Source organism: Poeciliopsis prolifica, unplaced genomic scaffold (assembly GCF_027474105.1).
Source record: "Poeciliopsis prolifica strain line A6 unplaced genomic scaffold, Auburn_PproV2 SCAFFOLD008, whole genome shotgun sequence".
In the NCBI taxonomy this organism is placed as follows: Eukaryota; Metazoa; Chordata; class Actinopteri; order Cyprinodontiformes; family Poeciliidae; genus Poeciliopsis; species Poeciliopsis prolifica.
The window spans coordinates 13,350,944-13,371,261 of record NW_026562383.1 but is presented as its reverse complement, the minus strand read 5'-3'; the positions used below and the strand labels follow the sequence as shown (position 1 = coordinate 13,371,261).

Here is a 20,318-nt window from a genome sequence, read left to right as displayed (position 1 = left end):
TCGTTTCTCCAGCTGTGCTTTCCTAAATTAGACAAATTGACAAGGTTATGTGGATTTCCTGTCTTGTTACCATAGTAACATTCCACTAAAGAGGTGGCAGTGAGAGCTGAACATTACATTATGACACACTCAATTGTTTATTAATTTTATTAGAGCCTGTATAAGTGAGGATGAGCTGAAGCAAATGGTCAGATGGCAGATGGGGGGCGGGTCAGGCACTTTGACCCTGTGTACATTTCTCTGTTCTCAAGGGACCAGTCAGAGCCAAAGCAGACTGATCTGTGTTGATGACATGGCACATTGCATTTGTGTCGAGCTGTAAAACTGAATCACTGATCAACATGCTGCCTTCTTGTAGTTTTTGCTCTGTGATGAGCTGCGTGAAAATCAAGCAACTGTGAAACATAAAAGGATCTGTTCTTGGAAACAAGCCCAAAGGGGAACCACTGATTGTTAAAGTAGCACTTTTATTTTATTTATTTTCTTGCTAGACACAGTGGATGTGAGCTGATGCAGCAGTTAAGCAGAAAATCCGCTACCGTATGCTGAAATTTTTTCCCCCTCTCAGACTTATAGGCTGTCTCAGTACAAGAAGAGTTCCTGCATATAGTCGCATGCCATGCATACAATGGTGCTAATTACTCCATCTTTGGAAAATTTAATCGATGATGTGTGCAAGAATAACCTTACTCAGTGTTTTGAGTCTTGGCCAGGGAATCACCAGAAAGACTGCAGGGCTTCAGCCCAAGATGAATTTCAGGGGGTTGTGTGGAATGCTGAGAAGTTTCTGAGTCAACATGAAAGTACAATGCCACATATCAGAGGTGTGTTTCTGTGGCAACCTCACATCTGATATCAAAACATCCACTGCGTGCTGTGTCACCCTGCTGTTCAGGGTGTGTTGCTTTTTCACAAACCTGTTATATTCAGTCAACCAAGACTCGCATGAAACCTGTTTGCTCAATTTTTTGTGGCGTCATTATTAGGTCAATGTGAAAGTTTCCCCTTTCAACTCCCAAATTTGCCACGATCTATTAGCTATTTATTTTATAGTAGTTTTATTAGTTATTTACCTATATATTTGTGTTTTTTTTTCTTTAAAAAAAAAACATTTCTACAGAAATAAATTAGGTTTAAGTATTTTTTTTCTTTGAATAATCTGCAATCATTCAACTCATCAGATTAAAATATACTCTAGTCAGAGATGTTTTCACCTATTTTAACTGCATCTTCTAGCATTACAAAAATAAACATAAATTAACCCCTCACTACTTAATTATTATTATTATTATTTTTAAATGAATATTTAAAATGAATAAATATGACAAGACTGAGTTGGAAGCAAACAAAAGTAAACCTTAATTTGTCATGTATGCAAGTCTGAAGGAAAAAAATGGACACTGTGACATTTAGACTCTATGGAAAGTGAATTATATATTAATCACTTAACATATGAGACAGGTAGTATGTAAAATTTCTCAAACTCATTTGGCATCCAAGGAAAAGCTAAGGTAGTTTTTTTCAGCTCATCAGTAGCCAATGGGTGTTGTCTTTTCAATGGCTCACCATGAATACTGCTCTTGGTGCTATTGTTTGAAACAAAACTGCAGAGAAATCTCTGATCAAACTTTTGTGGCCCGGCTTATTCAACAGATCAGATGCTTTATCTAACAGTGACCAGAGCTGAACATTGCTGATACTCGGCCTGTTTAGTAGTCATGCTCAGCACAAGAGCTGCTGCATGCTGCAGTCATTGGTTTCTCTGCATACACAGCAATTTGGAGGACAAAAGTTGCAACATTTGTCAAAATCTTAAAAAACAAGGCAATTTTAGAGAACTATAAGAACATGTATTGTCTTAAAATACACTATGCTACAGCAATATTATATCCTGTCCTTCTGCTTATTTAATTTGTGCTTCAGTTTCAAAAAAGTAATCAAAACAATGTATATATAAAAAAAAAAAAAACAAACAAACAAAAAAAACAATTACATTAAATAAATAAAAAATATTGGGTCACATTAGTATTCCACTAATTTGTTCTTGAAATACATTCACTGAAGAATAGTTTGAATTAAGTAATTAAACAGCTGAGATTTCAATATTGACCCAAAATATTAATTATTGGGTTTCTTTATACCAACTACCAAACAGTTTTTTTTATTAGAAAATCTCAAAATATTTTAATTTGTTTTATTTACTGCCTTGTATGTTTGTTCCCAGAACTACAAAATGCTCTTCAGAAGAAACCCAAAAGGACATGCATCGTGAAAATGGCTGGTACGAGGAACTTGTGGAAGAACATCGTCGTCCTGTGCGTCAACTCGTAAGTGTTAATTTCATGCAGATGCTGGAAAAACGTCGATGTCTCTGAGTTCTAATGTATCTGCTTGTGAGGATTTGAGAACAATGGCAGGAGGAGCTGCTGCTCACATAAATAAATAGGCAGGGGTAATGCCAGTCAGAGCCGCCATTTGGTGCACTCAAAATGCCAATATAAACCTGGAAGTTCAATACAACATTGATCTTCAGCTCTATCTTCTGCTTTTCTGGTTCTCTCTGTTTTTATCCCTGATGGGATTGCCCCTCTTCTCATCTCTCCATCTGAGGTCTCATCTGTAGCTTTATCCATACTTCAGTGCGGTGCCCCGACTCCCTCAGTTAGCATAAATTTTATATGAGTTCTGCCTGTGGGAAACATTAGACAGCCAGGAGAGAGAATGGGGATGTTTGGTTTTAATGTGTGTGCCTATGAGCTTTGCTCTTTTGTGCCAGTAAGCCAATGTTTACATTTGTGAGTTTTTCTTTTTTTCTGTTTCATAAGCTGAAAAGAGAGCCAACAGGATGATATTAAATGCATTATTTCCCAGTGTATTCTCTTAAAAGCCTGCTTTTCTGTTTACTTTTTTTATCAGGTTAACAGGCTATGGGATCCACCACTGCTTTGCCCGGAGCATGGTGAGTCCAGAGAATGAGGAAAAAACCATATTCCGTGACTTCTATGCAGAATATTACACCAAGGCTGGTATAGCAGTGGCATCGTGCATTGCGTTGTGCCCAGCAGTGGGCCTGATGGGCCGGCGTGGTGGACTTCTGATGTTCATGATCATCACCGCTCTGGCATCACTACTGCAGCTGGGCTTGCTGAATTGTGAGTAGTTCATGAAAAAAAAGAAAATTCTTTTAAAATGAGACTCCTTCTCCAGTGTGGTTCACTGAATTAGGCCATGTATAAAAAAAAAAACTTTCTTTGCCAACATGCAAAGGGCTATAAGTGATAAAAAACTCCCTGCACAGCATCCTGTCACAGTGACATATGGAGGTGTTGGCATCATGCTGTGGGAATGTTTTTGTTTTTTTTTAAACAACTGTAAATTAATGAATGAAATGCAGTTTTGTGTGTTTCATTTTTCAAATCCTACGTTTGTTCAGAAAAATTAAAAAACTTCGAATGAAATAAAATGCAGACGTTTTTTTAATGATCAATGTGATTTTTGTTGTTCACAAATAAATTCTGGCAGACAGTTATCTGTTTTAGCTTACAGTCACGCCGTTATTATGAGTTGGAATGCTTTGCACAACATGTAGTTTAAATAATTATAAACACATTTTGAAATGTATAGAATGTTCTTCCAAAATATTTATGTCACAAGTGTAGACAAACTGGAGTTGAATGTGATGCGTTTCACCCTTTGATAGTTTTTATATTCTCATTTCCATATAATCCTACTTTTTGCTAGTAGTGGTGGTAGGTCTGAACAACATAACTCTCCAGTGGGATGGTCTAGTGGGGTTGTTGTCTGCCTCTTGTTTTCCTGTACACTCACTAGGGAGCAGCAGCACCCCCCACTGTTCTGTGCTGTCTGAGCACTGTAAAACAATATGGCAGCACAACACAGCTGCCCAAAAAATCTCAACCACAAATTGATCATCTCTGGTTCTAATTCCAAAATACTTTAGGGATTAAAAGCTGAACTGAATCATTAGTGCACGGCTCAGAAATTCATTATGCACAGTTTAGGATTTGTGAAACCTTTATTCTAAGTATTAAAACACATCAGAACTGATAATAGTTACATAATACAAATATAATTGCTTGTTTTAGTCACTTTATGTCTGATGTCCTCCAGATGGTCCAAAATGCACAGCACTGTTTCTACAGGAACAAACTGCACCTAATGTTTTTTTTTTTAAATATTTGACCAGGTTTTAAATTCTTGATTGAGTGCTTGTGATTATTGTTCCCACTTTCTCACTAATCCATATTCATTCATCTCTTTGTCATTTCAGTACTTTGGAAGTACAGCAATCATTTAAATATAGGTAGGTCCTGCTGGTTGTTTATTGTATTATCACTACTTGCATATGCTGATACAGTTTTGATAAAATGTTAATCACTTAATAACTGCCTCTGCTTTGATTACTTTTTTTTTTTTTACCTAATTTGTTGATATGATCATATCATATTGAACCCATTTGAAACAGCGTCACATTTAAAACATATTACACAAGTTAATGCATTTTCTTAACAAGGTCATGTGCCATTTTCTTTGCTATTAGTGCTGCAGAAAGATGGTCATAAAAAAGACTTGGATGCAGTTATGGTCATCTTATGGCTTATTTGTTTTGATTTCTTTTGTGAACCTCAGTGGGAAACCAGAAGATCAAACATTTTCTAGTCATAACACTTCAGTGTGTCATTTTGTAAATAGATTATTGTGTAGTCAGTTTCATGTTTACCCAAACAATTTCAGAGTTTATGTGATTTTTACCACAACATAAGATGTCATAAAATACTGAATTATGGCCTTCAATTTCAGTCTCCAAAACTTCAGATTCTCTTGTCCTTATGTAATAAAACACATTTATTGGATTTAAGCTGTCCACATTAAAGCAATGTTAAACAACCTGATGCATCTGGTTATTTCCCTGCTGTTATCATGGTTGTGGTGGGGAAGTTAAGTAACTGCGGTCTTTTGTTCATATAATATTCTTCTTTTTGCTTAGCTCTTTTTTTATATTCAATTAGTTAAATGTTTGCCCAATAAAATATGTCATTGCCACACATTCTACTACACCATCTAATGCTTAAAAATGTATAAGAAATACTGTTTTGTATAACTTCAGATTATGTCTTATATCCCTCATATAGATGCTTTTATCAGCCTCTATTTATGTGCCTGTAAACTGTAACAACTATAATTTGTTTCTTGACAGAATTACACTTCTGACAAATAAAAAACAAAATGATGTTTCTAAAAATGTTTTGAAATGTTCCACAAAGTACTATAATGCATTTACTAACGATATGAGGTGCTGAGTTAAATTGATTAATGTGTCTGCTGCTTCTCCAGAACAGAAAAAATCTACGCTGAATAGGAATTTCTCTATTGCCTTCTCCATCATCGGTATGTTCTCCTCTCACGCAGTCAGCAACCTAAGCATCTTCTTCTGTGCTGAAATCACTCCCACTGTAATCAGGTAATCTATACCATTGTCAACACCCATTAGGGTTTTGAAGAATGTGTAAGAGTAAAACGGGTTGTTTTGTTCCCATTTTACATAATTTCATTTTGTATTTAACTTTTAAGGTTTTTTTTTTTGTTTTGTTTATTTATTTGCATCCTAAATACTTTGCTGGCTTGATGTTTACTGTTTCTAAAGTCACAGTTATGTTACTGGCTCTACCTCCTGGTGAATCTTTGAATTACAAGATTGAACTACTTTCAGAGTAATAATCGGTTCTCCTGCAGATCTCTCTTAAGTATGGTCATTTAAAAGGAGCTCCAATGAAAATGCCTCAAGAACACCATCTGGTGCTGTGTTTGAGTAATGTCATAAAAGGCAAAGACTACTTAGATTTGAGAGTCAGGTGCTGCTGTTTGAAAATATAACAGAGCATAAGAATACATACATCAAATAATGTCAGAATTTATTTAACAGCAATGATTTTAGGGTATACCCAGGGTAGAACCTGGCTTTATTTCTAGAAGGTGTCACTGTTTATATCTTGTTTATATATATATATATATATATATATATATATATATATATATATATATATATATATATATATATATATATATATATATATGAGCATTCTTTAAATAACATTATTAATATCTTTCTTTGTAGGGGTGGTGGTGTGGGCCTTGTACTGGCCAGTGCTGGCTTTGGCATGCTTACTGCACCAATCATGGACCTCCACAATCAAAAAGGCTACTTCCTTCACCACATAATTTTTGCCTGTTGCACTCTCATTTGCATCATTTGCATTCTTCTTTTGCCTGAGACCCGTAACCAGTCGCTCCCAGAGACCATCGATGATGGTGAGAACTACACTCGTCAGCCACTTCTCCTCCAGAGGAAACTGGGAGAACAGGACCTCTTGCTCCATCAGCTAGAGCCCAACAGGGACTACTCCAGAGTGCAAGACACACCACTTCATGAGACAGCCAATGTTGCATTGTCAACCATGGCCTCCACTGCCTCTTCAGCAGTTGATTTGCCTACTTTGGCAGCTGGAGATTTGTCTGTTACCAATAATTTGAAAGAAGGACTAGACCTGCTTGAGCCACAAGACCCTAGCGGTCACTCCTCTCCATTTCCACTATCAGCCTCCGCAATGTCCAGAGGTAAAGACGTCATCATACAAGCCAACAAGGAATGCCTGCTGTCTTCTAGTCCTTTACACAAAGCCCCATGCGCTACAGATCCACTTTTAGCAGATGCAGAAGAACTTTTGGTAGTTCAGGAATCTACAGACAATATCCATCTTGAAGTGAATAACACGACTCCTTCTCCCAAAACTAAGGATGGCCCCGGGATTGTTGATTTGCATGTCTCTTCACCTCCCATTATCCCCCAAACATTGCCGGCCTCCTTGTTGATTTGTACAACCCCTGTCATTGAGCCCCGTCCTAGTTCCATACTAGAGTCTCCGAACCCACTGGAAAATGACATTGATGAAATCATTACAACATCCAAGCCGCTGGTATCTGAAGACGCTCCTAGTATTTCAGAAAACCTCCTTCCAACATCAGACCTGGACCAACCCGCCCAAACTTCAACCTCCAGTACCCCACAGTTTGATATCCCCCCTAAAGTAGAAAAAATATTAGAAACTGCATGTACTCCTGATATTAGAAACTCACAGCCACCGCATTTAGATCTGATGCCCTTCAATGGTAAAGATATCTCTTCTCATTCCTCCACTCCTCCAAGTTTAGTAGCTGTGTCACCAAAACACACGTGTGCTCCACCTACTGACTCAGATCCCACGCCCTTTGCTGACTCTTCCTCTGTCTACACCACAGCAAGAAGTCCAACTGTCCTCCCTGTCACAGACATTGTGAATACCATACATCTAGAATCATCCACAAACATTGTACAAGATTCTGTCATTTCTCTAGATTTAAATTCTGTACAGTCAAATTCCAATGTGGATGTAGTCCCTGTTGAGGCAGCTCCCATCTCTTTAATGGACAGCACTGTGTCCTCCCCCATAGACTCTGGTGTCATAGCCACCATGGACAGGGAGACTTCCAGCACAGAAAACAACTCTGTCAATGGCACAGCATCGACATGATTATGTGTTGCAGCCAAAAAAAATGTGAAGCTTTATGTGTCGCACCAAGAGGCAGCCACCTACATCCATAAGACAGCATGGAGCTTTTGGGGGTGTGGGAGTGGAGACTACCTAGCCCAGACTTCAGGTCCTTCATGAAGACTGGTCCAAACTGGATCTGGGTAGACTTGTCATACACTAGCTGCTTTATTTTCTTCAGTGCTTCTCCATCCTTCCTTGTGTCATTGTGGATTTCGCCAATAACTGAAGACCACACAAGTGAGAGACTGCAGCACTGGCTGGTTTGTAACAATGTAATGTCAATATCTGCACTTCAGGAACATGACTGGAAATCACCAGCGTATAAAGTACTCTTTTTCTTTCTTTTTTAAAATTAATTAATTAATCAACAACTTTGGGTGAGCGAAAGAAGGGAAAACCACTGTCATTTTGAATGCCAATGATTGCAGAGATGTCATCAGCTCTGATGAAGAAATGAGAAGCCAACGATAACAATGGATACCACCAATGCTTTTGCTTAAATAAAATGTTTTTAATTTGCGTCCATCAAAAAGGCCTTACATATTTACAAGAAATTGGAATGTTGCAAAGTATTTTTGCTGTTGTAAATGTAAATTATTTAAATTGGACACCTTGTTTTATTTATTTTTTCACCAAATACAAATACCAAATACTGCCCTAACCAAAACAAACATTGATGTAGTGCCAAAACATAAATAGCAGTACAGTGTTTTTTTTTTTTGTTTTTTTTTCCTGTCTTGGGACATTTATGGGAGACTTATAAAGAGAATGTGAAGTTGCTCTTGCACCATGTTGAATTTTGGATGACTCGGTTTGTTTATGTGCCAATTTCTCTAGAGTTCTCATCTCTAAGGCTGTTTTCCATTTGGGAACTCAACACATTTCTCTTCAGCTTCATAATTTTAGATTTCTAAAAATCAAAAATCAAATGTACAAGCGTGGACCTAAGAGGAGAAGCGAGCAGCACAGACGCTGGTGTGGCAGTTGCTATGGCACAGGGAATGAGAGAAGGAGTTCTTGAGCCTAAAATTACGTCTCAGCATTGAAAAGGACAAATATGCCTATCCACTACTGTCTAAAAATAACCTTTTTTTTTTAACCATATGCTGCACCATAAAATCAACAGATAACTATATTCCCTTGAAATAATTCCAGTTGATTTGCTTTCTTTAATGAGACGTTCAAGAGAATTGGGTCTTGAAGGCAAGGGGATATGAGTGGGACACTGGCTTCTTTCTTGAGGTATCCTTATGAGATTTACAGAATTCAAATTCATTGGGTTCCATATATCGATTGCTATTGCTTTTGATAGTCATTTTAGGTTTTTTGCTCTTTTTTTTTTTTTTTTTGTTATGAAATGTATTTTCTTTGAAGAAAAAACCCTCTCCCCTTCTCTGCCAACAGCTGACAACCAGCTTATTGGTTAAAGCAATCAGTGAAAGGCATTTAAAAATAGATGGTACTCCAATTTCAATATGCAAAACCAAATGTGGCATAACTTCATTCTTTGTTTTCACATTCTTCTCAGACTGCATAATGAATACCACTATTTATGTGTTGCATTTTTTTTTTGTTTTTTTTTGTTAAAGTGAGCAAAAAAATAGGTAAACTAGCACATGGTGATTTTTGTGGATTAAGGAGCAACTTTTGTTTGAGAGTTGTTTCAGCCAGTGAAAATAATTGTATGCAAATCCTCTTTTGTTCAACCTTAGTTATGACCAAGTATGTTAATTAACTCTCGAGCTTGATTCAGTTTTGTTTTTATAATCTCCAAAGTATTATTTTCAGAACTCTCCTTGGTGTGCCCTTAATGTACAGAGCTATACATCCTTATTACAGTATTTGTGGCACCTTCATATGGTGGCACTTTATTTTTGTGCAGTGGGGATAAAGCATGAAATCTATCGTGAAAGTGTAAACAAAACTGTTAAATCTTTTAGGGAAAAAAAAAAAATCAAAGAAAAAAATGAGTTGTCCAAAATGTTTGATGCGATGCCAATCGTTGCTGCATTGATAACCTATAATGTGTGTGTGTGTGTTTTCTAAATCATTAACATAGTATGTCATTATTTCCTTACATACATTTTCGCACAAACACATGCACAACTTACTCTTAAAAAATGCAATACACTACACAAAATTACATGTTCTGAATTGACATATTGATTTTAACTAAATGAAACGCTCTTTCTCATGGAAGTACTTTTGCTTCCAAAAGTCCACTTCCGGACTGCAGCCTATTTGATGTAGTCACTTGTGTAACAGTTGTAGTAGTTTCATACTTCTTGCTTTTGAAGTTGTTATACTTGTGTACAGGAGGATGTGTGACTGTGGATGTGTTACTGTTTACAACAAGCCTCACAATGACCATTAGTAATAATAACAATAATAGTGCCGTACTGTATACCTTGAAAGACAGACGATGTCTTGTGATCTGAAATGTGATAAAACTCTGTAGATCATTTATCCAGGGATGTGTTGAGGTGATCTGTTAAGGTGTTGTCAGGATTCATAAAATCACTAGACCTATAAAATTCTCTGTTATCATGTGAAAGACCTGTGAAGAGCCTTACACTTTGCTAATTGTTGAAAATGCTACATATCTTTGATTGTTTGAATGACTGATCAAACTCTTAAGACGTGTGTTTGATATGAGAAAAATAGCTCACTTGCTGATTGATTAGGGGTGGTCTTTGATTGTTTCATTATTGATGTAACTAAGATGTCCATGTGGTTCTCTCATTTCAGATGCAAATAGTGTATGCCACATTCAATTCTACTACACTTCAGAGCACAAGTAACTGCAACCATTTAAAATAGTGGTGTACTTAAGAGTGAAAGGGAAGTTGGATGTGGAACAGGACGTAAGGACTGCTTGTCACACAATAACTTTTACATTACATTTCCGTGTTTGTGAGTGGGTGGACGCCTCAGTTGGCTGAGCCTTCAATGTGTGTGTTAGTATTTATCTGGGTGTGCAGCCAAATTAAAGTTTGTATACTTGAAATCTAAATGCAAATCTGGAGTAAAAAAAACAACCAAACAAAAAAAAAAAAAAAAAAAAAAAAAATCAACACAGCACAACACTGGTACTGTCTCCTCTGACATCTGTTACTTCACTTTCTTCCATTCAGCTATTTCAGTGCAAAGAGGAGATTTTTTTTTCTATTTTTCGCATTTGCATCCAATCCAACTTATTAGGTTTTTTGTTTACATGTAACTTTATGTGAAATGAAAGCAATGCAGAGCAACGACGGCACCAGCGACTAAGGCTTTAGGGCTGACATTTATTGTTGGAAAGATAAGATGAAGGATCGCAAATCAAAGGAGTGGTAAATAAATTTTGAATCCAGCTGATAAGCCTTGGGGGGGATGAAGTACCCAATGCACACATTTCAGGTTTTGCTTCTCTCAGTTGAGCGACTCAAAATCTCTTTGTTGAGAGATTCAAATGAATGTAAAAAAAAAAAAAAAAAAAACCTTGGATTGTACATTTTTAAGTATCACTTGTCTGATTTCATTTTATTTTAACTGACATAATGCACTTGTACATAAGCCATACATGTTGAATTAAACCACTATTTATTGATGAAATCTGAGCATTTGTTTCATATTTTTCTTTTTATTTAGATAAGCTCACTAGGTTATTTAGTTTTTAAATAAGACATGTCTTCTTCTTTTCACCGAGCTAGAAATATTGCATGACCTATTTTTCTCAAGCACTCATAAAAATGGGCAAGACACAAGAACATTCAAGTAAAGCAGAAGTGTGTTAATCTGTAATTAAATGTCGCAAAACCAGGTTCTTGCCAAATCGTTTTCATACAATAACATTTATCCTGCACAATTACTGAAATACAAAAAAAAAAAAACAGTTGGAAGAGGAGGAGGGATGGTGGAGGTGATAACCCAGTCACATAAGTGTATAATACCCTTGACAACATCAGACAATATTTTCTCAAATTAGCCCATATAGCTCTTGAAAAGATTAAGAGACAACTGTACTGAACCCCATTGAAAATATTGATTTCTGAACTCCTGAGTTCATTAATATTGTTTAATAAATATGAACTTGTTTCCTTTCCATTATTTGAGGTCTGAAAGCACTGCAACTTTTGTTATTTTGACAATTTCTCATTTTCTGCAAATAAATTATAATTTTTTTGCCTGGAATTTCAGAGACATGTTGTCAGTAGTTCATAAAATAAAAGAACAATGTTAATTTTACTCAAAAATACACCTGTAGAGAGTAAAATAAGAGAAACGAAGAATTTTGCAGTGGTCTCTTAATTATTTCCGAACTGCACATTACACCATTAGCTGGAATTAATTGCAGTAAAAGCTGGAGGTGACATTCTAAAGAAGCAGTGTGTTCACATATAACAACTTCAGCTTTCCTGAATATGCCATTTAAGATACAATCTAGTTTATTTCCCAAGAAATTAGATTTTAAAGTAATTGCTTCTTGTACAATTTATGTCAGAAGGTTACGTGCCAATTATTCCAGCCAACACTGAAGCGGCTGTGAAGCTGGAGTTTTGCAGTAAAGAAGTGCTATACACACAGCAACGCGGCCCTTCTTTAAACTGAAACAGTTTATTTCACAATATGTACTTAGTCATGTGAATCTTATAGCATCCTTGGTGGACATGGTGGCTATTTCCTTTTTTTTTTTTTAACAGGCTTAACGTTTTTGCCACCATCACTCAAAACTCGTACATTGATAGCAGCTCCCCACCCACACTGCCTGTCAGAGAACTAGCAACCAACTGAGCTTGCACAGAACAGCCTAAATCCAGCAAAAAGAAGCAAAATTTTTCCATGCACGGGACAGGGTGATGTCAGGGAGGGATGATGCAGCAGCATCCCCTAGTGCACTGCATCAAGCCGGACCGCTCCTATTGGCTGAGAAAGATGCTGCGCCGCGTCTAACGTCATCCGAGCTGCAGCGTGTCGGTCCATCTCGCCGGATCGACGCACAGTATAGAAATAAGGGTGATTTTGCAGAAAGACGCCAGACAGGACAGTGGACGAAGCCCGAGTCGAGAAAAGCTCTTCCCCCCTGTCCCAGCATCCGCAGCTCACCATGAGGGAAATCGTTCACATCCAGGCTGGACAGTGTGGAAATCAGATCGGGGCGAAGGTATTACATGTTTCAACTGTTTGGACTCTTTTGAAAATAAGTTCATGAACGCCATGCGTTTTGCCTTATCAAAATAGACGCGTTTGTTTCGTAGCCAAGTAAATAAAACAGAATATCTATTGAATTTTGGAAAAAAAAAATACTTGAAATTGACTACTATTAGTGACATTTGGACTCAGAGGGTGGGGTTCGGTGGCTGCAGCAAAGTACCCCCACCAGCTGAGTTTTCAATCTGCCATCCTGCAGATGCGCAGCGCTAAAAGAAAACCTGACACACACGCTTTAAAGTCCATTTTCGCGGCGTGTTTACGCTCCAAATCGCTAACGGAAAAGTATTTTGTCTTCATTAGTTTTGGGAGGTGATCAGCGACGAGCACGGCATCGACGCCACCGGCAGTTACCAAGGTGATAGTGACCTGCAGCTGGAGAGGATAAACGTCTACTACAATGAGGCCTCGGGTAATAGAGGGACATTTGTTGTTTGTGGAATGCTTCTGAATACTTTACTGCCTCATCAGTCTGTTTCTCATCATCAGTGCATGGCTTTCTGCTGCACAGATCTCATTTGAATGCCACAACACATGATGTCCACGTCACAGGTTTAGCTGCAGGGGAAAATAGGTTGCACCATGGGTGCATGAAAAAAAAAAAATAGGACAGTGATCTTGCTAAAACGTCTCTCTGTGTTCCCTCCCTGTCCTCCACCCATCCTTTCCTTTTCTCTCTGCAGGGAAAACAGGTACCTGCAGTGTCTGCATTGCTGACCTCAACACTCTGGCTTGTTTCAAATTTTCTCAAGTATCTGTTGTGGCATGTTGAACTTCGTCCCAATCACACTCTATCTGCTGCTTGTCCTCGGCACGCTTCTGTCTGTTTAGCAGAACAACATTTTATTAGCCAGCATGTCTTTTCCAGGTGGATTAAGATCAAACTGTGGTCTCATCTGCTACAGCTGAAAGAAGCATGAGCAACTCTGCTTTTCCATTTCCTATTAATGTGACATTATTGATCCTTTAGTTCCAGTGTAGCCTGCTGTTGGTAGCCTCACTGACTACTGCATTTGAATATCTGCATAACATAATTCTCATGTTTTTTTTTTGATTAGTCAAACAACATTAGAACTTGAGTATTGAGCATAAAAAGAAGAAAAAAAATGCATAGGGCATTGCTGATTTTATTTTTTTTTCTGAGTGGACTCTGCAGTAATTCAGTTGGCAAGCTGTGCAGCATACTGCAGTATTTTACTGTCGAGAACAGCCCAAGACAAAGAGGGGGCTGGACAAATAAAGCACCTCAATAATAATCCTGATATGCTTGTGGCTTTAGCAAATGACTCTTTTGCAGTTTAATACATTTTAATTAAATGTGTACCGTTTTGTGAACAGGTATTTGCACCCTTAAAGATTGCTTGTGTGTTTGCTGTGGTGTCACACCCAAAACTTCCCTTTCAAAGTAAAAGGTATACACGGAGAGCATGTGCTGTGTTCTCTTGCCCTGCTAGTTCCAATCTTTTCTGCAATGTTGTGTTACTGGTTGCAGCAGAACTGCAACACAACAGTTGTACCTATGACTGCAATATCTTTTTACAAAACTTCTGAATAAGATTATTGTTTTTGCTCAGACATCTTTGTCTGATATCAAAGTTAGCTGATCTGAAATAATAGTGTGACAAAAAAAGAAAATAAAAAACAAAGCAAAACTTCTTTAAGGGGGCTTATATCACCCTGTGTTATTTTAAACTTTGCCTACATGCAGAGTCTTAGTAAAGCCTTCTCATTTTCTCTTTCTTCTCTCACCTCCCATGTGTTCAAAGGCAGCAAATTTGTGCCACGTGCCATCTTGGTGGACCTGGAACCTGGGACCATGGATTCTGTTCGCTCCGGTCCATTTGGACAGCTCTTCAGACCTGACAACTTTGTCTTTGGTGAGTGGATGTTGAATTCAAATGCTGCAGCTTAATCTGGGCAAACTGGACATAGAACACTTGTCAGAAACTGCTTCCTTATTCTGTGAAATCTGTGCTGAGTTTTATGAGAGAGCAATGCACAGGTGTGTTATTGTCATCGTACCACAAGCACAATATAACTGCAGTTTCTCTTTGTGGTGCAGAAAGTATTGGTCATTGTCAGAGTCAGATACCTCTTCTGGTGACTTGGCAGAACATAGGAAGCACTTTGTTGGTTACAAATGGGGCTACGGGAGCTGAAACAATGCATCACAGATGGGCTTTTCATTTCCCCTTTCTTGGAGCTAGTCATTCATTACTAACAGTCAACAGAGGATGGATGGGGAACTGCTTATGTACTAGTACTTCATTAGTCACAGTATCAATACACTGCTGTGATTGATGTGTTTAGGTGAGAATTAAATCACTTTAATGAAGAAGATGGATGAGTTACCAAAAATGATCAGAATATCATCTTCTGACACTCACTGGCCACTTTATTAGACACACATTGCAAGCAGTAGATTCAAAGGATATTAAGTGTAGATTCAAGAAGTTGTAAAATTTGGCTTCAATTTGACATTATAGGAATTTCTCTAGATTTGTCAGCTTCTCAGCCATGATTTGCTCCACTACATTTCCAGGAGGGGGTCCATCTTATTGTGATCTGGTGACTGTGAAGGGCATTGGAGCATTGCAAACTCTATGTCAAGAAAGTAGTTTGAGATTGTATAAGCTTTGTGACATGATGCACTATCATGCTAGAAGTAACCAGGAGAAGATGTGTAATTTGCAGTAAAGAGATAGACATGTTCAGAAACAATGTTCAGGTAGACTGTAGCATTTAGACAATGGTCCAACGTGTCCAAAGGAAACAACTTCCCACACCATTTCATCAGCCCCACCAGCCTGAAACACTAATGCAAAGGAGGATTTGTTTTTATATGCTTTTTATGTTTCTTACGCTAAATTCTGATCCTACAATTTGAATGTCACAACTGATTGAAGACCTATTAGACCAAGCAATGTTTTTCCAATCTGTTACTGTCTCACACAGGCATGGTGAGCCTGTGTGAGATGTAGTTTCATGCTCTTTGCTGATAGGAGTAGAAGTTGGTGTGTCCTTGGCTGCTGTAGCCCATCTGCTTCAAGGTTTGACAAATGTAATCAGAGATGATATTTACCATACTTTCGCTGAACCAAGTCTCGATGCTCAAATGCATTGATTTGCTGCAATGGGATTAGCTTATTTACTATTCCTATTGACATACAATTGAACATGTGTACCTAATGAAGAGGGAGAGAAAAGCAAACTATGGAACCTAACATGTCATCCTCTTTGATAAATGTGTCAAAGAAATAAAACATAAAAATGTGGGTTTTGAAGTAACCATAAACCAAAAACAAACGCACAGTTTTTTCAGTATAATCACCTTTCACAGATTTAGAACTTCCATCCATCAAATGTGGCAGGAAGGTGCTTTCTCCAGCCCTCTTTGGGTTAGTGGCAGGGCACACACTGCTCAAGTCACGCATCCATCAGAGGGTGACACAGAGACACACAGAAAAAACAACCTTGCACTTCTGAGGCCAATTGAGAGAGACCAATTATCCAGGCATGTCTTTTGACATGTTTTTGAAAATGGAATAGGTGGAGAAAATCCACACATGCACAAGTGGAGAACATACAAACTCTTCGTAGAAAAGTCTAGATTCAAGCCTCAAACCTTCTTTTTGCAAGGCGGTGTTGCTTATTAAATAAAATCAAAGCAAAATTTATCTAAATATTATAGGCTTTTATAAACTAAGAGACTATAATACAGTTTTTTATATGTATCATATTTTTAGAGATTGTAATTTGGTGTATGGAACTTTAGATTGCAAAAACACTTAATGATGATTATGTCACTTGAATGTAAAGCCCTGAAACATCCATCAGGTGCTCTATAACTAAGCCATTGTAAATTTTGTGCTATGTTCATGATCTCTATCTTATTTTGAGGTGTAAAAATGTGGCACGACCAAGCGAAACTAATGCAGACATTGTGCCGATATCTTGAGCACAGCTGCAGTTCTGCTGCAACCAGTAACACAACATTGGAGGAAAGAGTCTATGAATGAGATGCATGAGAACAGAGCCAAAACTTTCTATGGAGAAAAAAAAAAGTTTATCTATTTACACTGTGGATTATAGAACTTAGAAACAGAATTAAATGTAAACTCCAACTGTCAACCTTAGAATCCAAAGCTGATTGAAAATTGTTTCTTTTTGTGTTGGTGATTTGAGCATCCAGTGAATGACATTTTTATTCACTCATTGATTCTACAGCTTATGTGGATAGCGATTTTCAAACCTTGTCACAGATTATCTGTTTGATTTAAGATCGGGGTTTTGACTGGGCCAATCTAAGAAACAATTCCATTGTAGCATTGGCTGTATGTGAAGCGGTATTGTTCTACTGGGAAGTGAACCACAGGTATTTTCCAGCCTCGAACAGGTTTATTTAGCTCCATAAATCCTCCTGTCAACTTTAAATATTTCCCCTGTTCTCACAGAAAAACATGCCCCCATATCATAATTTTGTCTCCACCCTGTTTTACTGAGGCAAGAGAGTGTTGGGGTGGTATGCAGTGTTGGCTTTCTGCAAAATATAATATTTTGTGTGAAGGTCTAAATTATTATTTTTCTTTTTCGCATCTGACTATAACCTGATTGTTATTTTAGGTTTTTACTCTCAAAAGTGTAATTTATGAACTCTGTTGGGTTCCTCGGTTTTTATGATGCTGTTTATTTACGAAGGTTCTTTAACAAAAATGCCTATAGCCTTTGCTGATCACAGACATACTCTATGTACTAATTAGGTTGTTTCTGAACCAATTAATTGCACTGAATTTCATTTAGTGATTCCAAGTTAAAGGGGGATGTTTATTTATACAAATACTGAAGACCATTTATACATTTTGTGTAGTTGTAATGAGTAAGTATTGAAATGTAGCAAAGTTTAAGGGGTAGGATTTTCCCATAAATCATAAAAAAGCTTCACCGGCACATATTTTCACAAATAAAATTCAAATAAAGTAATAAACCTTATTTCTAAAATAGATTTTTTGTGTATGGGCACTTACCAATGTTCTGTTATTAAGAGAAGGAATACATTGAGAGCCTGCAAACTATAGTATTTGAGTGCAACAGTGTGGAGAGAGCCCTCTGCAGATCATGCTCATTTGTTCAAAATAGTTTGTTGTTAAATATTGTTTCAACAAGAACTGTCTTTAACCTTTTCTGTCACGCAGGTCAAAGTGGAGCTGGAAATAACTGGGCCAAAGGTCACTACACAGAGGGAGCTGAGCTGGTGGACTCGGTTCTGGATGTGGTGAGAAAGGAGTCGGAAAACTGTGACTGCCTTCAGGGCTTTCAGCTTACACACTCCTTGGGTGGAGGCACAGGTTCAGGGATGGGCACACTGCTCATCAGCAAAATCCGTGAGGAGTACCCTGACCGGATCATGAACACCTTCAGTGTCATGCCTTCCCCTAAAGTGTCTGACACCGTGGTGGAACCTTACAATGCCACCCTTTCTGTCCACCAGCTTGTGGAAAACACAGACGAAACGTTCAGCATTGACAACGAGGCCCTGTATGACATTTGCTTCCGCACCTTGAAGCTTACCACACCAACCTATGGAGACCTAAACCACCTGGTGTCAGCCACCATGAGTGGGGTGACCACCTGCCTCCGCTTCCCTGGCCAACTCAATGCCGACCTCCGCAAGTTGGCAGTCAACATGGTGCCCTTTCCTCGCTTACATTTCTTCATGCCAGGTTTTGCACCCCTCACGAGCCGTGGCAGCCAGCAGTACCGTGCCCTTTCTGTTCCAGAGCTCACTCAGCAAATGTTTGATGCCAAGAATATGATGGCAGCGTGCGACCCCCGCCACGGGCGCTACCTTACTGTTGCAGCCATATTTCGTGGGCGGATGTCTATGAAAGAAGTGGATGAGCAGATGTTGAGCGTCCAGAACAAGAACAGCAGCTACTTTGTGGAATGGATTCCCAACAATGTCAAGACAGCCGTTTGCGACATTCCCCCTCGTGGCCTCAAGATGTCTGCCACCTTTATCGGGAACAGCACAGCCATCCAAGAGCTCTTCAGGAGAATCTCGGAGCAGTTCACTGCCATGTTCCGTCGCAAGGCCTTCCTTCACTGGTACACTGGAGAGGGAATGGATGAGATGGAGTTCACTGAGGCTGAGAGCAACATGAACGACTTAGTGTCAGAGTATCAGCAGTACCAGGATGCCACTGCTGATGAAATGGGTGAATATGAGGAAGACGAAATAGAAGATGAGGAAGATGTGCGGCACTGATTAGACATCGGCATTGAACTTGTTTTAGAATACATGTAGTATGCTTGAGATACAAATGTTTAATTTAATATTGCAGAGTGCAGATTAAAAACTAAATGCTTATTCTAAATAATGCTGCTGAAACACATTGCTATTGCCAAAGCTAATTAGTGGTGTTAGGACCTGACAAAAGTGAGAGATGATGTATTTTGTTTCCACAATAATGCTTTGCCAATGTAAGAACAAGCTCAGACATTTGCTTTACACAGTTTTGTAACAAACACTTCATCAAGCATCTGTGGTCTACAATGTACAATAAACAATTCAAATTAAACTTCACCTCATGTTTACTTTTTCTTTATGAATAAAATGTGTGCGCAAAGGTTTAAACATATACATTGAAGCACATTTTTAAAGTATTTTTTCCCATATTTTGTTACTGTTGTGATAGTTGACAACTGGCAGAATAAGGCCTGAATTAAGGATTTTAAGAAAGAAACTGGATTTGCCCTTAGTGTTTTACTGGTTTCACACATTGTTTTGAGAAATGTACTTACTGTTTCACAGATGGCGAAAATGACTCAAGACATGCACCAAAGGTACTGAGAAAAACTGTAACTAGGATACATTATTGGGATAAATAATAGAAACAAGTCAAACATATGGAGGCACTATTATGATTTGTGTTATCGTAACAAACTTGTTTGTCCTATCATCCATGTGAATATTCCCTTGACAAATGCCACCTATTTAAGTATACCTTAAACAACATACAATGGTAGAAAGTAAGTTTATAAAAAAAGTTGACATATAATTTAGACTTTTATTTTTTGTCTATACAAAATACAAATAATCCTTGCCAAAATTTATTTTCTGAGAAACAATTAACCTTTTTTTTTTCTCTCTCTCACACCTATACACACCTTTTAGGATGTGTACAAGCTTGTCATCTCTAGATGATTTATAACAATCATTCTGAGAAACACTTGAAACATCCATGTGTTGGAATTCTTTAGAAGACTGTATCTCAAACAAAGACACCACTTGTAACATCCTCCTGATATTGTGTCACCTTATTTTGCATTAAGGTATCGAACTGACTCATCTGAGCAACCAGGGAAGAACATAACAATAACAGTGTTCCCCGAACATAACAATAACAGTGTTCCCCGAACACTTAGTGTTTTACTGGTTTCACACATTGTTTTACTGTGTGAAACAATGTTTCACACAGTAAAACACTGTTAGAGAGTAGCAGTGTGGAGAAAGTGAAA

The 20,318-nt window shown here is 38.0% G+C and overlaps 2 protein-coding genes across 3 annotated transcripts in view; both read left to right on the top strand.

Moving 5' to 3' along the window:
* LOC129361583 (solute carrier family 22 member 23-like) overlaps positions 1–11,209 on the top strand; it is a 34,942-nt gene extending 23,733 nt beyond the window's left edge. For both annotated transcript variants that reach the window (XM_055032505.1, XM_055032506.1), the window contains 5 exons: positions 2,225–2,327; positions 2,917–3,152; positions 4,292–4,324; positions 5,356–5,482; positions 6,137–11,209. In XM_055032505.1, the coding sequence (XP_054888480.1) occupies positions 2,225–2,327; positions 2,917–3,152; positions 4,292–4,324; positions 5,356–5,482; positions 6,137–7,589 (1,952 nt within the window). In that variant the 3' untranslated portion in view covers positions 7,590–11,209. The remainder of the gene's footprint in view (positions 1–2,224; positions 2,328–2,916; positions 3,153–4,291; positions 4,325–5,355; positions 5,483–6,136) is intronic.
* Positions 11,210–12,567: 1,358 nt separating this feature from the next.
* On the top strand, positions 12,568–19,383 carry LOC129362158 (tubulin beta-2A chain-like). Its single transcript, XM_055033538.1, has 4 exons — positions 12,568–12,753; positions 13,104–13,212; positions 14,567–14,677; positions 17,993–19,383. Exons 1-4 carry the CDS (start codon positions 12,697–12,699, stop codon positions 19,063–19,065), a joined length of 1,350 nt encoding a protein of 449 aa, XP_054889513.1. The 5' UTR covers positions 12,568–12,696; the 3' UTR covers positions 19,066–19,383.
* The last annotated feature ends 935 nt before the right edge of the window (positions 19,384–20,318 follow it).

Coding starts and splice junctions, on each gene's coding strand:
- LOC129362158 (XM_055033538.1), top strand. CDS start 12,697: ATGAGGGAAATCGTTCACATCCAGGCTGGACAGTGTGGAAATCAGATC. Junction 12,754..13,103: donor GAAATCAGATCGGGGCGAAG/GTATTACATGTT, acceptor TGTCTTCATTAG/TTTTGGGAGGTGATCAGCGA. Junction 14,678..17,992: donor ACCTGACAACTTTGTCTTTG/GTGAGTGGATGT, acceptor TCTGTCACGCAG/GTCAAAGTGGAGCTGGAAAT.